Source organism: Hypanus sabinus, chromosome 4 (assembly GCF_030144855.1).
Source record: "Hypanus sabinus isolate sHypSab1 chromosome 4, sHypSab1.hap1, whole genome shotgun sequence".
NCBI classification, from domain to species: Eukaryota; Metazoa; Chordata; class Chondrichthyes; order Myliobatiformes; family Dasyatidae; genus Hypanus; species Hypanus sabinus.
The window spans coordinates 25,589,814-25,604,029 of NC_082709.1; the positions used below are offsets into that span (position 1 = coordinate 25,589,814).

General features: G+C 39.7%; 1 protein-coding gene across 1 annotated transcript in view; it reads right to left on the minus strand.

The window, feature by feature from the left end:
- ppp1r9ala (protein phosphatase 1 regulatory subunit 9A-like A) overlaps nt 1-14,216 on the minus strand; it is a 91,055-nt gene that overhangs the window by 14,976 nt on the left and 61,863 nt on the right. Inside the window, exons 10-12 of the mRNA XM_059966656.1 lie at nt 9,463-9,510; nt 9,114-9,265; nt 3,365-3,713 (exon numbers count right to left, since the gene is read on the minus strand). Of these exons, the coding sequence (XP_059822639.1) occupies nt 3,365-3,713; nt 9,114-9,265; nt 9,463-9,510 (549 nt within the window). The remainder of the gene's footprint in view (nt 1-3,364; nt 3,714-9,113; nt 9,266-9,462; nt 9,511-14,216) is intronic.

A 14,216-nucleotide genomic window follows, 5' to 3' on the forward strand; every position in this document is an offset into this window, starting at 1 on the left:
AGATAACAAGATAAAGAGTCCTTGAAGTGAGATCATTGGTTGTGGGAACATCTCAATAGAGGGGCCAGTGAGTGTTCAAGAACCTGATGGTTGTGGGGTAGTAACTGTTCTTGAACCTGGTGGTGTGAGTCCTGAGGATACACACCAGGAAGTATCTTTTTCCTGATGGCAGCAGCAAGAAAAGAGCATGGCCTGCGTGGTGGGGATCTCTGATGATGGATGCTGCTTTCCTACAACAGTGTTTCACATAGATGTGCTCAATGGTTGGGAGGGCTTTACACATGATGTTCTGGCTGAATCCACTACCTTTGGTAGGATTTTCTGTTCAAAGGTATTGATGTTTCCATAGTAGGTCATTATGCAGCCAATCAATACGCTCTCCACTACATAATAACCGTTCATCAAAGTTTTAGATGTCATGTCAAATCTCCACAGACTCCTAAGTAGAGGTTCTGCTGTGCTTTCTTTGCAATTGCGCTTACGTGCTAGGTCCTCTGAAATAGTAACACCAAGGAATTTAAAGTTGCTAACCTTCTCCACCTCTGATCCTCGAAAGATCACTGAATCATGCACCTCTTGTTTCCCTCTCCTGTAGTCTACAATCTGTTCCATGGTCTTGCTGACATTGAGTGAGAGGTTGCTGTTGTGACACCACTCTAAAAGATTTTCAATCTCCTTCCTGTATGCTGATTCACCCTCACCTTTGATAAGGCCCACAACAGTGGTGTCCATCAGCAAACCTGAATATGGCATTGGAGCTGTGCTTAGCCACAATCATAGGTGTAAAGCAAGTACGGCAAGATGCTAAGCACACTGCCCTTGGTGCACCTGCGTTGATCAAGATCGCACAGGAGATGTTGTTGCTAATCCGAACTGACTGGGGTCTGCAAGTGAGGAAATCCAGAATCTAACTGCACAAGGAGGTATTGAACATAGAAAACCTACAGCACAATACAGGCCCTTCAGTCCACAAAGTTGTGCTGGAACATGACCTTACCTTAGAAAATACCTAGGGTTGCCCATAGCCCTCTATTTTCCTAAGCTCCATGTACTTATCCAGGAGTCTCTTAAAAGACCCTATCGTATTCGCCTCCACCACCATCACCGGCAGCCCATTCCACGCACTCACCACTCTCTGCGTAAAAAAAACTTAACCCTGACATCTCCTCTGTACCTAATTCCAAGCACCTTAAAATTGAGCCCTCTCGTACTAACCATTTCAGCCCTGGGAAAAAGCCTCTGACTATCTACACGATCAATGCCTCTCATCATCTTATACACCTCTATCAGGTCACCTCTCATCCTCTGTCACTCCAAGGAGAAAAGGCCACGTTCACTCAACTTATTCTCGTAAGGCATTCTCCCCAATCCAAGCAACATCCTTGTAAATCTCCTCTGCATCCTTTCTACGGTTTCCACATCTTTCCTATAGTGAGGTGACCAGAACTGAGCACAGTACTCCAAGTGGGGTCTGACCAAGGTCCTATATAGCTGCAACATTACCACTCAGCTAATAAACTCAATCTCATGATTGATGAAGGCCAATGTACTCTATGTCTTCTTAACCACTGAGTCAACCTCTACAGCAGCTTTGAATGTCCTATGGACTTGGATCCCAAGATCCCGCTGACCCTCCACACTGCCAAGAGCCCTTACCATTAAGACTATATTCTGCCATCATACTTGACCTACCAAAATGAACCACTTCACACTTATCTGGGTTGAACTCCATCTGCCACTTCTCAGCCCAGTTCTGCATCCTATCATGTCCTGCTGTAACCTCTGATAGCCATCTACAATATCCACAACAACCCTAACCTTTGTATCATCAGAAAATTTACTAACCTATCCCTCCACTTCCTCATCTAAGTCATTTATAAAAATCCCGAAGAGTAGCGGTCCCAGAACAAATCCCTGTGGCACTCCACTGGTTACCAACCCATCTACAACCACTCTTTGCCTTCTGTGGGCAAGCCAGTTCTGGATCCACAAAGCAATGTCCCCTTGGATCCCATGCCTCCTTACTTTCTCAATAAGCCTTATCAAATGCCTTGCTGAAATCCATATACACTACATCTACCGCTCTACCTTCATCAATGTGTTTAGTCACATCCTCAAAAATTTCAATCAGGCTCATAAAGCTCAACTTGCCTTTGACAAAGCCATGCCTAATCATATTATGCCTCTCCAAACATTCACAAATCATGCCTCTCAGGATCTTCTCCATCAACTTACCAACCACTGAAGAAAGACTCACTGGTCTATAATTTCCTGGGCTATCTTTACTCCTTTTCTTGAATAAGGGAACAACATGTACAACCCTCCAGTCCTCTGGAACCTCTCCCGTCCCCACTGATGATGCAAAGATCATCGCTGGAAGCTCAGCAATCTCCTCCCTCACCTCCCACGGTAATCAGGGGTACATCTCATCCAGTCCCGGTGACTTACCCAACTTGACTGGATGCTTTCCAAAAGCTCCAGCACATCCTCTTCCTTAATATCTACATACTCAAGCTTTTCAGTCCACTGTAGTCATCCCTACAATTGCCAAGATCCTTTTCTGTCATGAATACTGAAGCAAAGTACTCATTAAGTACCTCTGCTATCTCCTCTTGTTCCATACACACTTTTGCATTGTCAAACTTAGATGGTCTTATGCTCTTGAGGTCAAGATTTTGGAGCTTATTGATTAGATTTGAAGAGATGATGGGTTTAAATGCTGAGCTGTAATCAATAAGGAGCATCCTGATGTATGCATCTTTGCTGTCCAGGGTTGAGTGAAGAGCCAATGAGATGTTATCTGCTATGAACCTGTTGCTCTGGTAGGCAAATTGGAGTGCATCCAAGTTGTCTCTAAGGCAGAAGCTGATATACTTCACCACTAGCCTCTCAAAACACTTCATCACTGTAGATGTAGGTGCAACTGAGCCTTAGTCATTGAGGCTATCTTGTGTTTTTCTTGGGTGATGGTATAACTAAAGTCACTTGCAGAACACCACTGGTCATCAACACAGCCAATCTTACCTTCTCCCTCTCAAGTTGCAGTGTGAATTCTATTATATTATGAACACTGTCTCTGAAGGGTTCCTTTATCTTTAGCTCCCTAAGCAAATCTGATTCTTTGCACAACACTAAATTCAGATTTGCAATTTCTCTAAATATATATGAAGAGAAAAACAGAATTAACATTTCAGGTCAATGACCTTCCTGTTTAAAGGTCATGTACCTGAAGCATCAACTCCATTGAATGCACTTTCAAACACCTTCTGTTTTTACTATTCAGAGTTACTGAAGACACTCACAGAACCGTTAATAAAGTTTTGATATGAATATTTCAGATATATAGTAATTAAACTACATTTACCTCCGCTCTCTTTCTTTTTTCCTTTTATTTCTCGTTTCCTTATCTTTGTAAGAAATGATGAAGGAGAACTTGATGGTGCTGATACTTTGGTAAGAGACTGCTTTGAGCTAGTGCTACTCTCGGCTGTCTTATGAACTGGCGAGGAACATGGTGACGCAGAAGGACTGTGATCGTGCAAACTGATTGTGCTCGCCACATCAGACTTTTCTTCTACCCCCTCATCTTTCGTAGATGTCTCAGGCAAAGGAACAGACGCATTTTCAATAGCTTGTATTGAACTCAAGCTACTTCGAACACACGATGCTTCCGCTTGCAGAAATTCTTCATTATTCTCTTCCTCCTCATTATTCTGAAAATTGAGGAAAAAGAATATCAAATTGTTAACATGGGCAGAGTATACATAACATTTGGTAAATCAATCAAATATGGAAGAAAGTTATGCCTCTCTGCATAAGGTGGCTTATTCAAGTAAGAAAAAACCCAGATGTATCATATTGACAATGAAAATAGTTTAAAATATGGCTTTCAAAATCAGTTTCTCTTTACGGAGATCAAGCACATTTAAAAAAATATGGGACCCAAAAATTAACAGTTGCTTCTATCCAAGACTATAAATGAACTCTGGCTGAGGCACGCAGGAGGTGAATGGAAGTGAATAGGAAATATTAATATAATGTTTGTAACTTTTAGCTCTGAAAATTTCAATTTAATAAATGGATCATTTGTTAACATTAATAACCTCAAAGCTCCTTTAAATTGGGGACAATGATAGAATCTCCAGTGATAAGATGTTGACCTACAACAATCAAAGTGTAAAATTTTACCTGCTTTCACTGGCTTCACTAGCAAGTAATAACATACCAATACCTTTAAGATGAGAATATGAACATTCAAAATATACTTCAAAAACAAAATGTTTGTGAAATAGCATTGAGAGAAATTATTGGTCAGTACTAATTTTTGGTTACATCTAACAATTACTTAATGATGAAAGGAAATACCCCATACTGTAAAGCTTATATTAGAGTTTTAAGACAATTTTGTATGTTGAATAGTATTAGAAATGATGAACATGTGATCTAAAATATGATTCATTGGAGCTTCACAAATCCATTATCAAGAAGAGCTGATGGACAGCTGAATACAAAATGAAAAGCTTTTATGCGTTTTTGAAAACACATGAAATTCATATAGTGAAAGTTTCAAGACTGCAGGAGCACTGGTGTAATAGGAATAACATGGAAGTTCTGTGCGGACAGTGTATACACTTTTTTGGAAAATGTCATAGAAAAAATTTTTAAGTTCTGCATAAAGCTTACAATGATAGACATGCCATTGAGATTCCACGTAAACCGCAAAGTATGGCATTACAAAAGTGCTTGAGAAAATTTCATGGAAACTCCCAATAAGCCAGATTTGCTTCTGCTTTGTTATATAAGTAAGCTTCTCAATTGTTCTCTTGCCTAGAAAGCTGCTGGAAGTGCAGGAAGAACTACATGATTGTCAGAACCATGGTGATCAAGAGGAAAAATTGTATCACTTCAACAAAAGAAAAGGTGGATAAATTCTGGGTTTCAAAACTTAGAGGTTCAATACAATGAGCACACAAATAAATTAATCATCAGGCGTACAAAATAATGACACAAATTTTCAGCAATTCACTAATTAGATATTTTAGCTTTTAAAGACTGTTATTTTTAATAACTGAATAGGTTTTCATATATAGAAATATCCTAATAGTAAGTTCCAAATATTTTTCAGAAAGTTTAGGATGCAGCATTTTTCTTAGCATTTTATCCAAGGCAATTTTTAAGCAATCATTTACTGTAATTAGAAGACATATTAGAGAAAATATATTTGAACCAGTTGCGTATACTTCAATATGCTTTTCATGTTGTTTGAGAAATTTGAGCTAGTAACCCATTCTGATTTTTTGTTTATTTCTATCAGCCGAAAGTGATTTAAAATGCAGCAACACTAGAACTCTGTTTCATCATTTCCTTGCTCCAGAACTAGCATGAGCAAACTCAGCCCACATACACACAAGTAACACCTAGTTCCTCTTGACACAATTAACTGCAGTTTTCGTAAGATTTTCACATAGCCTTGATGAAATATTTTGTTGTTATAAAAACATAGATAGTATGTTCTGATTAAATATTGATGAAATAGTAATTCTTTTTCCACCTCCAAGGGCTCTTCCCAGCTCACTCACTACCCTGAGCATTTTCTGTTTTTATTCAGGTTAGAAGCTTAGGGAGCTTGTCTAGAAAAACACGGTTAGGATAAAGGAAGTTGATGACAACAAAGAAATGTGGAAAGTTATATGCCACAGCAAGAATGTCAATTTGGGATTTTCTTTTGTTCTTTGTGTATACATGATTCTGATTTGAATACAAAACCTTAAAAAAAGGCACAGATTTACACAGCTTGGCCAGGCCAGCACTGAAATGCTGGAAGAAGCATTGTTTGTGGTGTAGTTTTGCTAAGTCATTGAAAAATAAATGAATGTATATGCAACGGGAGAGTTATTGCAGAATTAATATTTATGGTGAACAAGATGAAATAAGAATGCAGACAATTGAAGATATATAATTAAATTTGGGAAGAAACCATGAAAGTATCAAGGCTTGTGCTAATTAGTCTGCTTTGGGCACCCTTTTACAAAGTGGACATTAAAATCTATGTTATGGCACAACACAAGGGAGAAAGCATAGCCCTGAATCTATACTTCAGACTATGTCTAGTTCCACATAGCAGAGTACACTGATAAATATTAATTACTTGAAAATTAGTAAGAAAATTCTTGACACAAAGCCATACTAGGCCATGATATACAGTCGGCCCTCCTTATCCATGGATTCAACTAACCACAGATCAGGAAAACCCGGAAGTTCTCCCTCCAGCACTTGTTGTTTGAGCATGTACACGCAGGGGTATCAAACTCAAATACACAGTGGGCCAAAATTTAAAAATCGGTACAAGTCGAGGGCCGGACTGGTTCAGCGTTTATTGCAAAACTTATTGAAATGAATTTATTACACATATTAACCTGGAACTAACAAAGCTTAGGATACTGCCTACAAAAACAACATTGAACATTAAATAAATAAAAAATCAGTTGCATTTATTTCTTACGGCTTTATCTGCAGCTTTTCCGGAGTAATTTCTAATTAAAACATTTTTCCACAGGCCAACACTCTGTGATTCACACTAGTCTAAGCCAGATACTTGGCATCTCATCTTGGATGCAAGTTCATCAATGTTTGGAGTCAGGCTCTGAGCTGAGGAAATCCTCAGAATTGAGTGAAGGTGTTCATCAGAAAGACGACTCCTGTGTGATGTTTTGTTTATCTTCATCAAAGAGAACAGTTGTTCACACAGATACGTGCTGCCAAACATAGAGAGCATTTGAGCAGCTTGGGTACGCAGCTGGGACATTGTGTTGGGAATGAAATGTAGAAACTGTGCAGCGCACACCGAGTCATACTTTGCCTTGAGTGTGTCACTACATTGGAGTTCAATCGGCTCCATTTGTATGTTGGTTGGTGCGCTTTCCACGTCAGCTGCAAATGGATTACTGAGCAGTTCAAACCTGCTTTTTTGGGCTTCAAAGTTGGCAAATCGCCGTGTGAAGTCAGCACCAAGTATGCTAAGTTTTTCAGCAAACTTTGCACGTGGGAACACTGCAGTAGAAACATGCTCTTTCATAGTTTGGCAACACGGAAAATGGCTCAAGTTTTCTTGCTGCATCTGCGTCTCCCGCAGGCGCAGCTTGGTTTTAAAAGCCCTCACTGCAGCGTACATGTCTGTGATCACACGACCCCGTCATTGAAGCTGCAGGTTGAGCGCACTGAAATGGCTCGTGATGTCACACAGAAACACCATCTCACAAAGCAACTTTTTATCCCGGAGCTCTGTTGTGTCTTTCCCCTTGCTTTCCATGAACTGACAGATCTCCTCACGCAACTCGAAACATCTTTTCAGCACTTTTCCTTGGCTTAACCATCGCACCTCTGTGTGATAGGGCAAATCATTATATTCTGAACCCAACTCCTCCAGAAACTACTTGAACTCGCGGTGATTTAAACCTTTGGCTCTAACGAAGTTAACTGCTCCTGTTATGGTGCTCATTATATGTTCCATTTTCAAGGCTTTGCCACACAACGATTCCTGGTGTATGATGCAGTGATAAACTGTCAGCTCACCTGCGCCGTTTTCCTCCCGCATCTTGCCCACCAATCCACTCTTCTGTTTCTTGTCCAGATGCTTGTATTTGTCGTGGTGTTTCGTTTCATAGTGTCGTCTTACGTTATATTCTTTAATTACAGCCACACCGTCTCCGCACACAAGACAAACAGGTTTGCCCTTTATATCTGCGAACATACACTCTGCCTCCCACCTGCCTTGAAAACCCCTGTTTTCAAAGTCCACCTTTCGTTCAGCCATTTTTGGGGTGAGGGATAGCTGAAAGTTGACCACACATGACTAGCATCATAAGGATGCTGATGAGAGAGTAAGGCAAGCGCGAGCAATGCACTGGCAGTGCATTGTGGGATTTGTAGTATTAGTGGTGCATGCAATATACCGGCGGGCCAGCTCTAATAGAAAAAAAAATTATTCATTAATGATATTCAGGAAATAAACCAGGGAAACCGAATAAACACTAAAAACCCTGAAAACCTGGTACCTGAATAAACTCAGCATTAGCCATATCATACCCCATAGGTGCTTCGATTACTGGGGCCAGCTTTAATAGTAATTAGATATTATCTCGCGGGCCAAAGATAATTCCACCGTGGGCCGGATTTGGCCCGCGGGCCTTGAGTTTGACATATATGATGTACAGACTACTTTTTCTTGTCATTATTCCCTAAACAATACAGTATAACAACTATTTACATTGCATTGTATTAGGTATTATAAGTAATCTAGAATGACTTTAAAATCAGGCAATCCCCAGGTTATGAATGAGTTCCATTCCTGAGTCCGTCTTTAAGTCGGATTTGAAGTCGGAACAGGTACATCCAGTGTTATTTAGCTTCAGTTAGTCAAACGTTTTTCTTAGTATATAGTACATATTTTACCTTTCTATGCATATGAAACACTTAAGAAACATTGGTATTTGAATAATTAAACCACTGCATTGTTCAGTAATAATTGTAGCTTTCATTGGGGCAGAGCCTTTCACATGCTCCATTAAAATTGTTCCGATCGTTGACCGACTGTAGCCTAATGCTTTTCCAATGACCGATGGCGTTTCATCTCTTTCCAATCACTTTATTACTTCCACCTTATTTTCAATCGTGATCGTGATTAGTTTCGTGAACAGAAATACTGCAGATTCAGAGCTTCACCGCCAGGTCCTAATGTCCACTGCACTGAGACAAGTTAAATAAAGTCCGGGGTTCCGCTGGGTCCTAAAGACCACTGCACTGAGACAGTTTAAATAAGGGACTTGAGCATCCACGTTTTTTGGTATCCGTGGGGGTGGGGGGGGGGGTCTCAGAACCAATCCCTCGCGGATAAGGAGGGCCGACTGTACTTTGCCAAGGGTTTTGTAAAAGCAGAAGCCATTGCATTTTCTAAAGCAAAACTATATAACTCCTTAATTGTATGACGGCGTTCTAATCCTGAGAACTGTTTGTAAACTAGTTGGAAAACAGAAGCAACTGTGTTGCAAAAGTGAACAGGACTCAGAAAAGTGGCTTAGAAAATTAATCAAATGATAAGATTACATTGCCTTTACCTGTATTATTTCACTCTCATCACCAGCTCCAAGATATTCCTTTAGTTTTAATCTAGAAGGAGGCTGCCTTTTAACTTTCAAGGCAAGCTGTGCTCTTGCTTTGTGTGAACTTGTATCTAATCGCTTGGTTTTCGGAACAGCCTCATCAAATTCTGAAATGTTAAAATAGAGAAAAGTATAAATTTTAAATTCAGTCAAGTAACTATTCTTTTGATAGGATGTAGAAGGATACTTTTGTCATCAGACATAAATATAGTCAACTTTAGAAGTCCCTCACAATTGTTATCATTACTATAATTCATAATATTTCCGTCAAACTCATTTAAAATGTCTTGGTATACCAACTTACCACAGATCTTTGAAGTGCTGCTATATTTATACTCCTCAGGTTTTGGAGCTATAAAAATAAAGGAAATGTATTTTAGTGAAGACATTTATAAAAATTTTACTGTTCAGTTATGAATATCTTATTGCTGGAGATCATTGTCCATTTGTCCAAACTGTTAGATCTGCAAAGATGCTAATACGAATTTGAAGTCAAAAGTTAAAAAAGTGCTCTCTTCCTTTTACTGATAAATTCCAACATTTTGAGAACAATAAATTTATACATGTTTCTACACATTCTTTTACTATCGGAGATGGTCCAAAAACAAACTCTGTAAAAGGAAAATAAAAGAAGAGAAACAGATACTTTATGCACCTATACTTATTACAAAAGTAATTCTTATAACTTGGACTATCCATTTCCTTTTTCCACTACCAGAGTAAATTGGTCTCAACTGCTGAAATGCAATAGTTCCTCCAAATGAATTCTACAGCAAGACAGAAGAAAAAAATTATATTTTTACTATAGCAACTTTTGTGACATTTCAATGTGCTTCACAACTAATAACATATGCTTGAAATATAGTATTAATCGTAATGTAGAAAATAAGAGTAAGGTCCTACAAATAGCAATATGATAAAGACCTTTGAATGAAGATGAGTGAAAGATAACTATTACTCAGGGGATCAGTGACGATTTCACCATTTTATTTTGAAATAACTCTGGTAATTTAAAAAAATATTCTGAGAAGAAAGGCATTAATTTGAAAGTTCACTTGAAAGGCAATGCTGTGTCAGTCCAGACTTCTGTTCTCCAGTCTTCGGAGAGCGACTTGAACCTACAACCACTTGACTAAGATAAAAGAATATTTACAACAATGTCAAACACGAGGATATTGATATCTTGCACAAATATCTTCACATAGGATGCGTCAGCAGGTAGCCAAACTGAAGCAACAGCAATGATCTTTGTATTGTGATGGAAAACCTTTAGTTAGAATACAGCATCTACTTAATCACGTTCACCATACAGTGGTGCTTAACTTTTGCCTTGTGAAAATTTTCACTTTGCAAATTAGCCAAATCATTGCAGCTTTAGTCATGAATGCACAGTGTTTTTATTTACATTCTACCAAAGGTACTTGACTTTGCGGTGCAGGCCATCATTTAATAATCGTTCCTATCTGGGTAATTATATAGAACAGTACAGCACAGGAACAAACCATTGGCCGATGATGTCTGTGCCAACTGCAATGCCAAATTACACCAACCCTATTTGCTTGCCCATGATCTGTACTCATTCATTCCCTGCCTGTCTTATGCCCACCTAAATGCCTCTTAACTGCTACTGTCATATCTACTTCTACCTCCTCCCTTCACAATGTGTTTCAGGCTACTAACACTGTAAAAAAAATTGTCTCCAACAGTTCTTTAAACTTTCTCCCTCTCATGTTAAAGTGATTGCCCTCTGTTATTTTATTTTTCCATCCTAAGGAAAAGACTTTGACTACCTATCCTACCTCTATCTCTCATAACATTATGAGGCTCCCCTCTATCAGGCTCCCCCTCACCTTCCAAAGCCAAGTGTGCCCCTTATAGCTAATACTCTCTAAATTCAGGCAATATCCTGGTCAACCTCTTATGCATCCTTGACAAAGCCTCCATATCCTTCCTTCATAACTGTACACAATGGTCCACATGATTCATACAGATTAATATGATTTCCCTACCTTTACTCAATGCCCCAACCAATGAAGACAAGTATACTGTACAATACACACAAAATGCTGGTGGAACACAGCAGGCTAGGCAGCATCTATAGGAAAAGTACTGTCGACGTTTCGGGCCGAGACCCTTCGGTCAGACAGTGCTTCTCCTATAGATGCTGTCTGGCCTGCTGTGTTCCACCAGCATTTTGTGTGTGTTGTTGTTTGAATTTCCAGCATCTGCAGATTTCCTCGTATACTGTACGCCTTCTTTTCCATCCTATCCACTGCTGTTTTCTGGGAGCTATGGACTTGTACCTCAGGACGCCTCTATATATCAATGCTCCTAAAGATCCCGCCATTTATTGTAACTTTCTCCTTATTTATGACCTCCCAAAGAGTAACACCCCTCATTTGTCCTGAATAAACTCCATCTGCTATTTCTCTGCCCATATTTCCAACTGATGGATATGGTGCAGTATCATTAGACAGCCTTTCACAGTTTTCACAAATCCACCAATTTTCATGTCACCTAATTAGCCTACCTTCATCTTCTATTCGAATCATTTATATACATCACAGACAGCACAGGTCTCAGCAATGATCTCCGCAAAACAGACCTGATCACAGATCAAGTGGGACGCAGTACGACATTAGATTACCTGTACCTTTATCTTTTGGATCAAAGTTTCAAAGTGCATTTATATCTAAGAATGTATAAATTATACAACCTTGAGATTTACAGTTGCAAAGCAAGGAACCTTAAAGGGCCCAATTAAAAAATAAAGTCCCAACCCCGCCCCCGAGAAAGAGAAAAAAAAATCATATAGACAATAGAAGCGAGCAACAACAACAGCATTCTGAACCAAATTGAGTCCTTAGATCCAAGTCCCCAGAGCAGCTCGGTGTAGTCCCAAACCCTTGGTATTCAGTTCATCATATTAGTGGAGCAAATTGCCATAAAGTTGCAGATGAAGCACAGCAGCCAGGAGCTGTCCAAAAGCCTTAGCATCATGGAGAGAGAAAGCCCCAGACTATCAGGGCCAGCATTTAAGTTTCCAAAATTCGTACTAGGATCTGGGCCCTGCTGCCAGCAAACCAGAGCCTAGATTTTGCTGCTGAAGGAGCTGTTCTCGACCTCTCCAAATCGGCTCAGTGCCCAGAACGATCCAACCTCACCAGAATGATCCTCCCTGCCTTTCCCGTCTCTATGGGCTGCGAACCACAGATTGCACCTTGCATTAGGACTCAGGCCTCACTGCAGCCAGTCACTCTGGGCCTTGAACAAGCCATCCATCAATTTGCTTTGGATCTGGATTTCACTGCCGAAGAAGCCATTCTTGACCTCTTCAATTTGGCTCGGTGTTTAGAGCAATCCATCCTCGTACCCAGCTTAGTTGGACAGTTATCGGAACTCCTCTGTCCTACCTTCTCTCCTCTGAATGAATCATCCACTCTGACCAGCACTCCAACTCCAAGCGTGTTGATTTTACAGCACACCACCTGGGCACATCCTGCGAATTCACTTTGCCTTCACTTGCTTCTTCATTGCTTCCAGTGATAATTTACAATAATTTACTTTAAAAATGTTATTAATAATGGTTTTAATCAAATCTCTTTGCTTTCGAACTACCGGTAAGCTGTTGCAAGTCTTTGGTAGTGCCATCTTAAACCAGAAGTTCAGCCGACAGTGAGGGAACCCTGTCAAATATTTTACATGTAGATAACATTCACTGCCTTACCTTCATCAATTACCTTTGACACTTTCTAAAAAGCCTCAAACAGATTGAAAAAAAATCATCTCCCCTACACAAAACTATGTTACTATCTTTAATGCCATGCTTTTCTAGATGTGGGTAAATCCTATCTTAAACAATCTTGCCCAATAATTGCCCCACCACTGATATAAAACTTGCTGGATTACTCCTATTACCATTCTTAAACAATGGAACAATATTGGCTATTGTTCAGCCCTCAGAGGCCTGCTTGTGGCTAAAGAAATACAAAGACCACGATCAAAGTGCCAACAATCTCTTCTCATGTTTCCCTCAATGACCTGAAATAGATCCCATCAGCTTCAAGAGACCCAACACAATCTCCTTTTGGATATCAACATGCCCTAGAACATTAACAATACCCCGCCTTAACCTCCCTGTGCATCCTTCTCTTTGATGAATGCTTGGACTGCCTTGAAAAAGTATTCAGCCCTCAGACTATCTTCACATTTTACGGTCCCATTTTCTAAATTTAAAATATATTAAGTATTATTTTTGAGCTAATCTACAAAACACTGTGCATCATGTCAAATCAAAAGAAAAATCCCAAAACCTGTCAACAATTTACTCAAAGTTAAAAACTGAAAGTTATGATTTTGAAGAAGTATTCATCCACTTTGTAATTACTATGATAACTTCCCTCAGGTAAAATACATTACCTTATCAACCCATACAATTTGTTTATGTAGAAAATTGGAGGATCACCTATTTTCAATGAATTCATAAGAATAGATACTCCCTCTCTCTGAAGGTATGGTAGATTTTCAACAGACCAAACCAAAATGAAGACAAAAGATCATTCGAGTGCATGGAATTGGCTGCCGGCGGTGGTGGTAGAGGCAGAAATGATAGGGTTTTTTAAGAGGCTCCTGGATGGCTACATGGAGCTTGGAAAAATAGGGCTATGGGTAAGCCTAGGTAGTTCTAAGGTAAGGACATGTCTGGCATAGCTTTGTGGGCTGAAGGGTTGTAGGTTTGTGCTGTAGGTTTTCTATGTTTCTAAGTTTCTAAGACAAGTTAGGGAAATTATAATAGAGAAGCACAAATCTGGGGAAGAATACAGGACCATCTCAAAGGCACTGAACATATGTACCTTGGAGCTTGATGCAGTCCATTGTGAAAAAATGGAGACAATACCACAGCAGCACTGCCTAGGTCAGGTCGCCCCTATAAACGTAGTTGTTGAAGAAGTCTGGCATTTGTAAGAGAGGCTACTGTGACGCCAACAGTCACTCTGAGTGAGCTGTAGAAGTCAGCGGCTGCAACTGGAGATGAAGTTCATGGCTCCACGATCTCTA